The sequence below is a fragment of the Bos taurus genome, chromosome 18 (genome assembly GCF_002263795.3).
Source record: "Bos taurus isolate L1 Dominette 01449 registration number 42190680 breed Hereford chromosome 18, ARS-UCD2.0, whole genome shotgun sequence".
NCBI lineage: Eukaryota > Metazoa > Chordata > Mammalia > Artiodactyla > Bovidae > Bos > Bos taurus.
The window spans coordinates 47,155,716-47,169,726 of NC_037345.1; the positions used below are offsets into that span (position 1 = coordinate 47,155,716).

Below are 14,011 nucleotides of genomic sequence, written 5' to 3' on the forward strand. Positions count from 1 at the left end.
AAAGCTAGTGGAGGTGATGGAATTCCAGTTGAGCTATTCCAAATGCTGAAAGATGATGCTGTGAAAGTGCTGCACTCAATATGCCAGCAAATGTGGAAAACTCAGCAGTGGCCACAGGACTGGAAAAGGTCAGTTTTCATTCCAATCCCAAAGAAAGGCAATGCCAAAGAATGCTCAAACTACGGCACAATTGCACTCATCTCACACGCTAGTAAAGTAATGCTCAAAATTCTCCAAGCCAGGCTTCAGCAATATGTGAACCGTGAACTTCCTGATGTTCAAGCTGGTTTTAGAAAACGCAGAGGAACCAGAGATCAAATTGCCAACATCCGCTGGGTCATGGAAAAAGCAAGAGAGTTCCAGAAAAACATCTATTTCTGCTTTCTTGACTATGCCAAAGCCTTTGACTGTGTGGATCACAATAAACTGTGGAAAATTCTGAAAGAGATGGGAATACCAGACCACCTGATCTGCCTCTTGAGAAATTTGTATGTAGGTCAGGAAGCAACAGTTAGAACTGGACATGGAACAACAGACTGGTTCCAAATAGGAAAAGGAGTACGTCAAGGCTGTATATTGTCAGCCTGCTTATTTAACTTATATGCAGAGTACATCATGAGAAATGCTGGACTGGAAGAAACACAAGCTGGAATCAAGACTGCCGGGAGAAATATCAATAACCTCAGATATGCAGATGATACCACCCTTATGGCAGAAAGTGAAGAGGAACTAAAAAGCATGTTGATGAAAGTGAAAGAGGAGAGTGAAAAAGTTGGCTTAAAGCTCACCATTGAGAAAACGAAGATCATGGCATCCGGTCCCATCACTTCGTGGGAAATAGATGGGGTAACAGTGGAAACAGTGTCAGACTTTATTTTTCTGGGCTCCAAAATCACTACAGATGGCGACTGCAGCCATGAAATTAAAAGACGCTTACTCCTTGGAAGGAAAGTTATGACCAACCTAGATAGCATATTGAAAAGCAGAGACATTACTTCGCCAACAAAGGTCTGTCTAGTCAAGGCTATGGTTTTTCCAGTGGTCATGTATGGATGTGAGAGTTGGACTGTGAAGAAGGCTGAGCGCCCAAGAATTGATGCTTTTGAACTGTGGTGTTGGAGAAGACTCTTGAGAGTCCCTTGGACTGCAAGGAGATCCAACCAGTCCATTCTGAAGGAGATCAGCCTTGGGATTTCTTTGGAAGGAATGATGCTAAAGCTGAAACTGCAGTACTTTGGCCACCTCATGCGAAGAGTTGACTCATTGGAAAAGACTCTGATGCTGGGAGGGATTGGGGGCAGGAGGAGAAGGGGACGACAAAGGATGAGATGGCTGGATGGCATCACTGACTTGATGGACGTGAGTCTCAGTGAACTCCAGGAGTTAGTGATGGACAGGGAGGCCCGGTGTGCTGCGATTCATGGGGTCACAAAGAGTCAGACACAACTGAGCGACTGATCTGATTTGTTCATCAGTTTATCTACTGGTATAATTTCTCCCAAGGCTTCCCTGGAGGCTCACTGGTAAGGAATCCACCTAATGGTCTGGGAAGATCCCACATGCCAAGGAGTGACTGAACCCGTGCACCACAACTTCTGCAAGAGAAGCCACTGCAATGAGAAGCCCACACACCACAAGTAGAGGGTAGCCTTAGCTGAAGCCCAGCTTGCCACAACTAAAGAAAGCCCATGCAGCAGTGAAGACCCAGCACAGTCAAGAATAAAAATAAATAAAAGTTATTTAAAAAAAAAAATCAGAACAAAACTGGACCCAAAGTATGGTGAAAATTGTTATCTCATGGAAAGGAGGAACGGAGGAAAGCAGAAAGGCATTTCCTTCCTGAAATCAGAGGGAATATGAGGAACAGTAGCAAGAAATTGGAAGACATGTGAAAAACCAGTCTCACATTACACATTACTCTCTTGTCCAGATCTCAGGCTTCTTGGGGAGCTTTCCTAACAACATCTCAGATGTGCTGCCTGCCTTCTCACAGGTCAGGAGAGTGACATCTGCCATGGCGTTTCCCATGTGAGTCTCTATTACTCACCTGGGCACCATTCTTCTGTCTCCTTGCCCTTAACCATCCAGGGCTCCTTCCTCTGCTCCAATAAAGAGATCACATCTGGCTTAAAGTTGGTGAATCCTGCTCAAGAAAGAAAAAAAGGATCAAGTTATGTTGTGGGTGTCCCAGAATTAAAATCAGTCCACGATTATCACGAAAGAGGAGTAAGAAAATTAAGGGTATGAGGAAAGGGGGATGAAGATAAAAGTTCAATGGAGCAGCTGATTTCTTTTTCTTTTTATTTCAGGTCCTGAATATTTGTTTTTTAAGTTTGTTTTTTCTAGGCTGCATGCATTATTTTATTAATGTGTTTTTTAATTGGATGATAATTGCTTCACAATGTTGTGTTGTTTTTTGCTGTATAACAACAAGAATCAGTCATAATTATATACATATATCCCCTCTCTCTTGAGCCTCCCTGCTCTCCCCATACCACCCCACTAGGTTGTCACAGAGCACCAGGCTGAGGTCCCTGTGTTATATAGCTTTCCACTAGTTATCTGTTTTACACATGATAATGTATATAGGAGCAGCCAATTTCTAACTTCACAAGAGACAAAGCATTCTTTGGTAAGCACTTAGGAAGAATTGTTAATTCAGCTAAGCACTTAGGAAGGACTCACAAGAAATTGGGATTCCCTTGTGGCTCAGCTGGTAAAGAATCTGCCTGCAATGTGGGAGACCTGGGTTCGATTCCTGGGTTGGGAAGATCCCCTGAGAAGGGAAAGGCTACCCACTCCAGTATTCTGGCCTGGAGAATTCCATGGATATATAGTCCATGGGGTCGCAAAGAGTCGAACACGACTGAGTGATTTTCACTTCTTCACTTCACAAGAAATTATTATAATAAATATAAAAATTTAAGACCAATTCTGAATTTTGGAGGACAAATCAACTTACCCAGTGAGATCAGGTTGTTATAATTCTCCAGCATTACATCTTGGTACAAATCCTTCTGAGCAGAGTGCAAGCATTCCCACTCTTTCCAAGAGAAGTAAATGACCACATCTTTGAACCTGAAATCCTGAAACCACAGATAAAAATACACAGAAATTAATGGGCCAAAATCTTTACAAGAAAATAAAAGAAAATTAAGAGAGCAATTCAGTAGCTGTTTGGAAAAAAAGGACACGCTGGACCTTACAAAATGGTAAGTCAGCTCCATATCAAAACCAAACAGCTTAATCAAAAAATGGGCAAAAGACCTAAACACACATTTCTTCAAAGAAGACATACAGATGTGCAAAAAGCACATGAAAAGATGCTTCAACATCATTAATTATTAGAGAAATGCAAATCAAAACTACAGTGAGATATCACCTCACACCAGTCAGAATGGCCATCATTAAAAAGTCTATCAATAATAAATGCTACAGAGGGTGTGGAGAAAAATGAACCTTCCTACACTACTGGTAGGAATGTAAATTGGTACAGCCACTATGGAAAACAGTTTGGAGGTTCCTTAAAAAACTAAAAACAGAGCTACCATATGATCCTGCAATCCCACTCCTGAGTATATGTTTGGAGAAAACCATAATTCAACAAGATACATATACCACAATATTCACTGCAGCACTACTGACAATAGCTAAGACAGAGAAGCAACCTAAATGTCCATCAACAGACGAATGGATAAAGAAGATGTGGTGTATTTATACAATGGGATATCACTCAGCCATAAAAAGGAATGAAACAATGCCATGTGCATGTTTTGGACATTCATCCAACATGGATGGACCCAGAGATTATCATACTAAGTGAAGTAAGCCAGACAGAGAACAACAAAGAAGATGTTATTGCTTATATGTGGAATCTAAAAAAAAAAAAAATTATACAAATGAACTTATATACAAAACAGAAATAGACCCACAGACATAGAAAATAAACTTATGCTTACCAAAGGGGAAAGGTGGGAGGGGGGATAAATTAGAAGTTTGGGATTAACATATATATATATATATATATATATATATATATATATACTACTATATAGGGCTTCTCTGGTGGCTCAGGCGGTAAAGAATCTGCCTGCAATGAGGGAGACCTAGGTTTGATCCCTGGGTTGGGAAGATCTCCTGGAGAAGGGAATGGCAGCCCACTCCAGTATTCTTGCCTGGAGAATTCCATGGACAGAGGATCCTGGTGAGCTACAGTCCATGGGGTCGCAAAGAGCTGGACACGACTAAGCTATTAACACACATACATACTACTACTATATATAACATATAACCAATAAGGATAGCACAGGGAACTATACACAACATTTTGTAATAACTTTTAAGGAAAAGAATCTGAAAAGATACGTATATGTATAACTGAATAACTTTGCTGTACACTTGAAACTAACAACATTGTAAATTGACTATACTTCAATTAGCAAAAAAAGAAAAAAAACATGGACAGTTCAGTGTGGAAACAAGGGTAATCACAGTACACATTCTTGGTGTACACACCATTTGTTAAAAAAACTGAGATATAGTTGATGTATAATACTGTATGTTTCAGGTATATAACATGCTGATTCACAATTTTTAAAATTATTTTCCATTTACAATTATTATAAAATATTGGTTATAGTACCTGTGTCGTTCAAATCATTCTTAAACATGCCTGCAACTACAGATAAAACCTCTCTGGCATTATCTATTATTCCCAGCCAGGTCTGGGAATAAACAAAGTCTAGATAATCGGTGTTTCCCAATTAAATAAAACTGTACATGCAAGTACATAACACATGCTACGTTCAGCACACAACACTGTGACCATCTCCTTGAATTTACCCATTTAAGAAATTTGTTTAAAAGTCTGAATCATTCAAAGGTATCTTTAAAAACCTCTCTCTCTGAATATAGGATTTGAATATCGCTTATGTGATTTAATAATTTCTTAAGAACTCAGGCTCATAAATATACCAGAATATTTAATCCTAGTTGTTCTCCATGTCCACAAATACACATCATTTTTACTGGGTGTACAACCCCCCGTCTTATGTATTCAGTGCTGTATTTTGCAGCACTAGCTTAGACAGTTCTCTAAAATTCTGTTGCAGTTGCAAGGGTCATTACTTCTTAATAATTTATACATCTGGTTGAATTGTTCCTGTTACAGTAAACTGTCCCCAACTATACTCTCTTTGTTCCAGAACTCCCAGAACTAATGGAGTAAGATGCAGACTCACAAGATGAGACCCACGATGAGCAAACACTACACAAGTTCAAAATGGACCCACAGGTTCCGTGTGGACTATCACATAACTGCATACACAGAATCTATCATATGTCTATCATATTCTCAGTCCCCCAAAAAATCTCAGAGCCAAAAATATGAGCAAATACTAAGAATCCAAAAAATCAGTATCAATTACCTTCTTGTCTAATTGGAAACCCCTGGAAGAAGAAATGGCAACACACTCCAGTATTCTTGTGGGGAAACTCCCATGGAAGAGAAGCCTGGTGGGCTACAGTCCATGGGGTCACAAAGAGTCAGAGATGAATGAGTGACTGGAAATGCATCCACTATAATTGGAAAACCCAAGTCTGCAACATGGAGTCGCACATAACCACTCACCTCCACTTCATCAAAGCACAGCTCTAACAAGAGAGGGACAACATTTCCAGCAAGGGTTGGTTTTCCCATTCCATCAGTACTCCTGGTGGAAGGATATACACTTATGGAATGCTAAATGGTTTCTGAATAAACAGTTAAACGTTTGTTGGAGAAGAGAGAGACACTTAGGGGACAGGAGCATCACTCATTGGAATTGGAAGAACTGGGGAACAAGTTCTTCGGAGAGGCTCAGAGAAGCAAGCAGTTCCAGGAAAAAGAAATCCACAGTTCAAATCTTCTAAAATAAAAAAGTGTTCTTGATGTAAGAGAGAGAAGAAACATCAATTCACATAAGCAATGGCTTTTAGGGTTATAAACCAGATCATTTATATCCTGGGTTCACCCAAGAGAAATACAAGTTAAGAAGGCAAAGGAGGAAGAGGCAAGAACAGCCCTGAGTCACCAGACTGACCTCAGAGTCCACAAATGAAGTTTCCTCTCTCCTTCCCTGTTCCTATCTTCCTGCTTTTGGCAACCCAGTGTGTTCACACACAGACACAGAGTCCCTTTCTCTTTCTCCATCTGAGGGACAGTAACAAACCTTGGCTTTCCCTGAATTCCAGGGAATCCAACTGTACATAGTGTGTTCCAACTGTACATAATGTGTTCAGAAGAAATAACTTTTCCACCATGAGGAGCTCATCTGAACCCAGAAGAGCCTACTCTGATCTGCCCCGGGTAGACCCTTCATCTATCAGGAAGATGCTAAGCTCCTCAGGTGAGGAGCATCTTAGAGACATGAGGACATCCTCAGGCCCAGAGCACAGGACACTTAGGCAGGCCCAGCCCTGGACGGATTCCACAACAGAGGTCTCCAGCCTCCTCCATGCCTAAGACTCAAGTACTTCCTTGGCTTTGTGCCCATATCCCATAACTAGGGCCCTGAGAACTCAATCTAGAACCTCTTTCCACAAAGACCCTGTCCAGAATCACCAATACTGGGCCAAACAACCAATACGCCTCAGCCTCAGCCAAGCTCAACTACCTGGATGCAGGCTTCCATGGCTTTTGTTGTTGTTCTGGTTATTCAGTCACCATGTCCAACTCTCTGTGACCCTATGGACTGCAGCAGGCTCCCTTGTCTTTCACTGTCTCCTGGAGTTTGCTCAAATTCATGTCCATTAAGTACTGCTATCCAACCATCTCATCTTCTGCCATCCCATTCTCCTTTTGCCTTCAATCAGGGTCTTTTCCAATGACAGCTTTACATGAAACCATAATTTTCCGAATCCTCACGGTCTGTACATCCTGGTCCCCAGCCAAGATCATCCATGGCTTTCTTGCTTTTCATTCCTACCCCCAGCCCTACTGCTGACAGGCAGTGCTCACTGCATCTGAAGCACAATTGCTGTGCATTCAGCACGTTTAGTCCTGGTGTCTTATATGTATTAATCTTCAGGAAAAGCCCGTGAATCTTTAGGTTAGTGAAGTTAGTAATGTACTCAAGTTTGCAGTAAGCAGTGGCACCGCTGGGCTTTAAATTTAGATTTCTCCAGCCCTCCAGATGATGCCCTTCCACTTCTGACCCTTGCACATGCAGCCAGGGATTTCCTGATCCTTTACAAGAACCTGAGCTGGACTCTGCACCTAGGGAAGCAGAAAACACTTGGTTTGCTCTGTTTTTCACTGCAGAGCACAACACTATGAGGGGAAATCAAAGTAGAAAGGTAAGGGAGGAAAGAAGCAGTTCTGTAAACAGAATTCCTTTGAAATGAACTAACAGTGACTTATTTAAGTTGAGGGGTATGTGGAAAATTTCACAGAACATGTAAAAGATTAACTGGGACCCAGAAAAAGAACAGAACTCCAACAAATGAAAACAGACTGAGCAGCATTCCAAGAACAGTGAATGTGCTAAGTTGGAGGTAGAGAGGGAGATAAATTGCATCCTGCGTGTCTGAGGAACAGATAAGTTAATGGTGATAACTGGTGAGGGATTCTGGGAAAGAAGTAGACAGCCATGATGGTGGAGAAATCCAAAGGGGCCAGAAAAGAAAGGCCAAGGATGATGGTCATCTTTGCCAGGACTAAATATAGATATTTACTATAATAAATAAACAATAGTGTGAAAGAGCTGGGGTTTTATCCTGAAAGTAAAAGGGATTCACTGAATAAAGGAAGTGATACAGTTGGACTATTTTATTTTGGAGGAATAAACTAGAATTAGGGAGTCCAATGCACCCCACTCCAGTACTCTTGCCTGGAAAATCCATGGACAGAGGAGCCTGGTAGGCTGCAGTCCATGGGGTCGCTAAGAGTCGGATACGACTGAGCGACTTCACTTTCACTTTTCACTTTCATGCATTGGAGAAGGAAATGGCAACCCACTCCAGTGTTCTTGCCTGGAGAATCCCAGGGGTGGGGAAGTCTAGTGGGCTGCCGTCTATGGGGTCGCACAGAGTCGGACACGACTGAAGCGACTTAGCAGCAGCAGCAGCAGGGAGTCCAATCGAAGTTCCCCTGGTGGCTCAGTGGTAAAGAATCTGCCTGCAATACAGAAGACGTGGATTTAATCCCTGGGTGGGGAAAATCCCCTAGAGAAGGGAATGGCTATCCACTCCAGTATTTTTTCTTGCCTGAAGAATGCTATGGTCAGAGCTGTAGTCAGACAGGTCAGAGCGTGGCGGGCTACAGTCCATGAGGTCAACAAAAGTCGGAACAACTGAGCGACTAACACTTTCAGGGAGTTCAATTAGGTAAATGCACTACCCGTTCCCACAAAAGTTTTACCTGGCACACAGACAGTGGGGTGGGGTCGCAGGGCGTGAGAGCAAGGACCAGGAAAAGAGACAGATTCAATGGGCTCTGCCACCTCACTGATGTTGGGGAGACCAGGAAGTAAGAGTAGGGGACCTCCAGATTGCCAGTGTAATGGCACATTCAGGTGAATTTCCATTATCAGCATATTCCCCAAAGCCTGCAGACTACATTATACAGAAGTTTTGAGGAAGTTCATGGTCAGAGAGCTAAGAAATGGCAGAAACGAAGGTAGGCTCTACCCTTTTATGCATTGCAATTATCGTTAATACAGAGAAAGGACAACAAGAACTCTAAGAGGAGGAAATAGAGGGAGAAATGGACAGTCAAAGGTTGAAGGGCAAAGGGAAGCTGGAGTTCCTTCCTCACCAAAATGTGCTGAGAACTGAGGGGGAAGATATGGTCCCTTTCTCAGACCTTAGGAAGGTTCTGACCAGAATGGAAATATGAAGACAAACTCAGTAAGTTTCCACAGGATTCAGAAGAAAAGTCAAAGACAAAGGAAGAAACAGATTTATCCAAGGGAAAAAAAAAGAGTATTTCTTCTTCCTTTCTTTTTTGCTATTTACTCTTTAGAAAAGAAAAGAATATTTCTAAAGAATATTTAGCTTAAATATTTCAATACTAAAGAAATATGTAGTTCTGAAAAGCAACTGGACAAAATTAATAATAATCATTAAAAAAATAGTTGTAACTCAGAAACATTGAGGGGGAAAAACTCCCAAAGAGTCAGACATGCCTGAGCACATACACACACAAGAATTTTACAGCCAATGTTCTGTAGTTATATCTCAAATCAGATACCTTAAAGATTAAACTGTTTAGACAAAAAGCACTTTAGAAAAATGAGTGACTTTTATATTTTTATATTAGAGAAGAGCTTCTGGCATGACATAAAAACACTTTTTGAAAACACACAAAAATAGATTAACTGTGAAAAAATACTTCTAAAATAATCTATAAATGACAGAGTAGTTCTGAAAAGAACTTTGCTTAATGTATGCTTAATATGCTTAATGTATAAACTGACAAATGGGCAAGAGAAATCAGTAGGCAATTTAGAAATTCCAACTGTACCATTTATTAACTGTAATTCTGGAGCAACTGACTCAACAGAATCTATTTTCTCATCTGTCAACTTAGAATAATACCAAATTTCATCAAATCTGATATGCCACTGTTTGTAAAGCCCCCATTACTTTAAATACCAGGAAAGAAATAAATGTCATCAATTAAACTATAACTTGCCAGAAACTGAAAAACCCATCCTGGTTTCAAAGAAGTTAAAATGTGGAGGGGGAAAAAAAAATTCACAGAATTTACATTCATACCTGACTGATAGGGTTGTTATGTGTATCCAACAAGATAACATATCAAGAACTTTAAGCTACAAGTGGATCAAAGTGAACACCCAATAAGTTAAATTGCTTCTATTAATATTTGATCCCATTCTGAAAACAAAATTACACACCCACACATATGTGCAGATAAAATAATTTTAAAATATTAATAATGATTACATCTAGATGGTAGGACCATGGGCATTAAACTTTAATAACTTAATCAAATTTTGGAAATTTTTGCAAGAAACCTGTATTACTTTTGAAGAAGGAAATGGCAACCCACTCCAGTACTCTTGACTGGAAAATCCCATGGATGGAGGAGCCTGGCAGGTCCATGGGGTCACAAAGAGTCGGACACAGCTAAGTGACTTCACTTATTGTATTACTTTAATCATCACAATTAGGTTATTTATATTTGGGTGGGGATGGAGAAATGTCAAGATCTGAAAGGGGCTGGCAGGCATTCCATGCTGTTAGAAATTTGGAAGCAAACAGGCTACAGTGAACCTGGACCCCTAAAATTTCTTTCACAAGACAGAAATTAGTAAGATTTAAGTAACTTATTCTGTTCTTCCAACTTCCCTACCAAATCACCAAGCACATTCTCTCAAGACTGTTATGTTGTTGCTGTTTAGTCGCTCAGTCTTGTCTGACTCTTTCGTGACTCCATGGACTGCAGCCCACCAGGCTCCTCTGTCCGTGGGATTTCCCAGGCAAGAATACTGGAGTGGGTTGGCATTTCCTTCTCCAGAGGATCCCAGACCCAGGGATTGAACCCATGTTTCCTGCATTGGTAGGTGAATTCTTTACCACTGAGCCATCAGGTAAGCCCCCAAGATTGTTATAACACTGAACAAAATCCAGGGAAATGGAAATTCCAGATGAGAATACATGCACAGCAGATAGCCCAGGTTTAACCATCGGTGGTTTCCTTCTCTCTTCCCCTTTCTCCAAATCACTACTGTTAATCCCCTGGATGAAGTGAAGTAAAGCGAAAGCCGCTCAGTTGTGTCCGACTCTTTGTGACTCCATGGAATTCTCCAGGCCAGAATACTGCAGTGGGTAGCCTTTCCATTCTACAGGGGATTTTCCCATAGAATCCTGAAATGATAGTGTCCTGAAAACCAACAAGTTGCCCTTTCCAAGAAGAGAATAGCAAACAACTTACCTCCTCCACCATGACTTTTGATGCACAGCAACTCTTTTCTTCTCCTCTTCTGGATCCTTAGAGAAGGAAAAAAATAGAAAATGGTTAAGAAACTATGAGACTGCAGGTCCTACCTGGAGCCTGGGGGAGGCCAAGGCAGAACAAATCCCTGCTCCACCCCAGGCACTGAGAGGGAGCCCAAAGCCAAAGAGGCCAGCTACCTCTCTCATCATCAAAAAAGAAGAGCAGACAACCTTAGGGGCCCAGATGGGAGTCCTGGGAAAGACTCCCAGACTGTGGCCTCCTTCTTTCACAAGAGCCTGGCTTTGGGTACTTCCAGACCCAAATTGAGCCCAGATCTCTGATGTAAAGAAACCGGATCCACCTGCTGGAGTCCCACGTTTCTGTCCTCTAGGCTGGGGGCACGTTGACTGGGCCTTGGCGGCCACAAGGTGAAAAACAGATAAGTGGAAGTAGGAAGAGTCCCAAGCCAAAGCTCTAGAAACCCCGTGCAAGCGTGCTAAGTCGCTTCAGTCGTGTCTGACTCTTTCCGACTCCATGGGCTGTAGCCCACCAGGATCCTCTGTCCACGGGATTCTCCAGGCAAGAATACTGGAGTGGCCCGCCATGCCCTCCTACAGGGGATCTTCCCGACCCAGGGACCGAACCCGCGTCTCTTACATCTCCTGCATTGGCAGGTGGGCTCTTTATCACTAGCACCACCTGGAAAGCACCCTAGAAACCCCCGACACCACCATGAACGGCCCCAGGAGAACGCCATTCGCTGCGCTGGAGAGCGAGCGGCTGCAGTTGTGTCAGTTATTGGGCCGAAGAGTGCAATGGGAGCGCGATCCCGGGCTGAGGCAGGCGCCCAGGACCCACCCACCCGCGGACCCCATTCAACACCTGCCAAAAATGTACAAAAAGGGCGCCATTCCCAGCTCCAGCCCTAAAGGCAGAGTCGGCGACGTGGCCATATTGGGGGTGCGCGCGCATCCACCCACACACCTACCCACACAACCACACACAGAGCCACAGAGTCCAACTTCGACAGGATACCCACCACAACCCCGCTAGATACTGGCTGCCTAGCACCGGACGTCTGGCGCACAAACCACTTCCAGGGAGCATCTCACGGGCTTTCTTTCCCCAGGCAGGCAGCCACACAGCTGCAACACTCCTGACCTTCAGACATTCGACCCCGAGCCAGCCTGAAGCCACACCCACCCGCGCTGGCGCTCGGCCGACACCTCCCACCCCTAAGTGTGGACAGGCAGCCTGGATGCCACCCCCTCCCCGTCAGGCTTTATTTTTCAAGCGCGGGCACGTTGCTTGGACATGCCCGACAGCGACCCACATTTAAAACTCTTGACAAACCCCAGACCTGCCCCGGGGCCCCTCACCGTTTACTTCTCTGGGGTCCTCTCACGCCAGTCTGATGGAATCCGCCCCAAAGCAGTGAGCGAAGCAACCTCGAAATGCCTCAATCCTTTGCGTTCGAACTCCCTCCAACTCACACGGTCCAGCCAACTTCGTACGGAAACCACACATACTGAAGGGCCCTCGGGGAAATGTAGTCCGTGGGAGTAAAAATCCAAGCAGGGCCTGGGCAGGCACAACCTTTTTCGTCCCGAGTCGCGTCGTGTTCCAAGCTTCAACGAAGCCCAATCCCGATCGCCCAGCCACGCCTGAGCATCCTCCAAGGATCGGGGCGAACCGACCAGTCGAGGTAGCAACAGGTGGATGGATAAGAAAGGGTTGTGGCCCGTGGAGGCTTCTAGGAAACGTAGCCCACAGTCGGGGTAACAGGGGTGCTCGAGTTTCGGCTCAAGTTTCATTCCCAGAGGTCCCCGGCGCAGCCCCCCAGCGCAGCTCTCCGTCTGGAACGTCGAACCCTGCAGCCGGTAGTCAAGGCTTTTCCAAACGACTTGGGCGGGGCCCCAGAGACGCCGGGTAGGGGTTGGACCCACCCTGGAGGTTTCTGGGAAATGTAGTCCCAGGCTAACGGGTTGGAGGTCGGGTTGGGGAGAGACTGAAGGGGAGCAAATGAGTTCTTGATGGGGAAGTCCAAGAAGGGCCCGGGGAGGTTCAAGAAGGACAACCCTGAGTCCCGGGATGGACTACCAATACTAAACTTAATAATAAGTAATACTGTTAAAATATGTCATACTGTTTTCAAACATTTTGTAAGTACTTAAATATAGATAAAAAGACATTTAGTAGTAAGATCTCCGGAAAGTCACACAAATATTTAACAGTAGTTAATTTCGAGGATGTGCGGTTGTGAGTTTTTTCTTTTTACTTTGCGTATTCCCTTATATTTGGGCCATTTTCATGTCCTTCTTGTAAAATATTACTTATTACATTTTGTTAAATATAAAATGAACAATTGCTGCTAAGTCACTTCAGTCGTGTCCAACTCTGTGCGACCCCATAGACGGCAGCCCACCAGGCTCCCCTGTCCCTGGGATTCTCCAGGCAAGAACACTGGAGTGGGTTGCCATTTCCTTCTCCAATGCGTGAAAGTGAAGTCGCTCAGTGGTATCCGACCCTCATCGACCTCATGGACTGCAGCCTTCCAGGCTCCTCCATCCATGGGATTTTCCAGGCAAGAGTACTGGAGTGGACAACTATTGTGGATGCAAAAAATCCATAAACAACCTACAATAAGCAATAGAAGAAGGTTTTACTTCAGCTGTACTAAGAACCATAGTGGAGGATTTAGCTTGTCAGTAGTTCTGAGAAACTGGTCTAGGAAGCATGGCTTTCAGCATATTTTGTATTTTGTCAGAGCAAAATACATACATCAAACATGACATGAGAACATTCCTTCAAAATTTCAAGAGACAGATTAGCACGTACACAGGGAGTCACTATAGCCTTGGTTTCTGGGGAAGGAATCTTATCTTTAAAGGAGTACTGAAAGTGAAAGTCGCTAGGTCATCTCTGACTCTTTGTGACCTCATGGACCATACAATACATGGAATTCTCCAGGCCAGAATACTGGAGTGGATAGCCTTTCCTTTCTCCAGGGACCTTCCCAACTCCAGGATTGAACCCAGGTCTCCCACATTGCAGGCAGATTCTTTACCAGCT

At 43.6% G+C, this 14,011-nt stretch overlaps 1 protein-coding gene across 1 annotated transcript in view; it reads right to left on the reverse strand.

Moving 5' to 3' along the window:
* Positions 1–14,011, reverse strand: part of LOC101907883 (uncharacterized) — a 53,345-nt gene that overhangs the window by 8,700 nt on the left and 30,634 nt on the right. Inside the window, 5 exon segments of the mRNA XM_059877313.1 lie at positions 2,048–2,143; positions 2,963–3,086; positions 10,937–10,991; positions 11,650–11,821; positions 12,345–13,018. Coding sequence (XP_059733296.1) covers positions 2,048–2,143; positions 2,963–3,086; positions 10,937–10,991; positions 11,650–11,821; positions 12,345–13,018 — 1,121 coding nt within the window.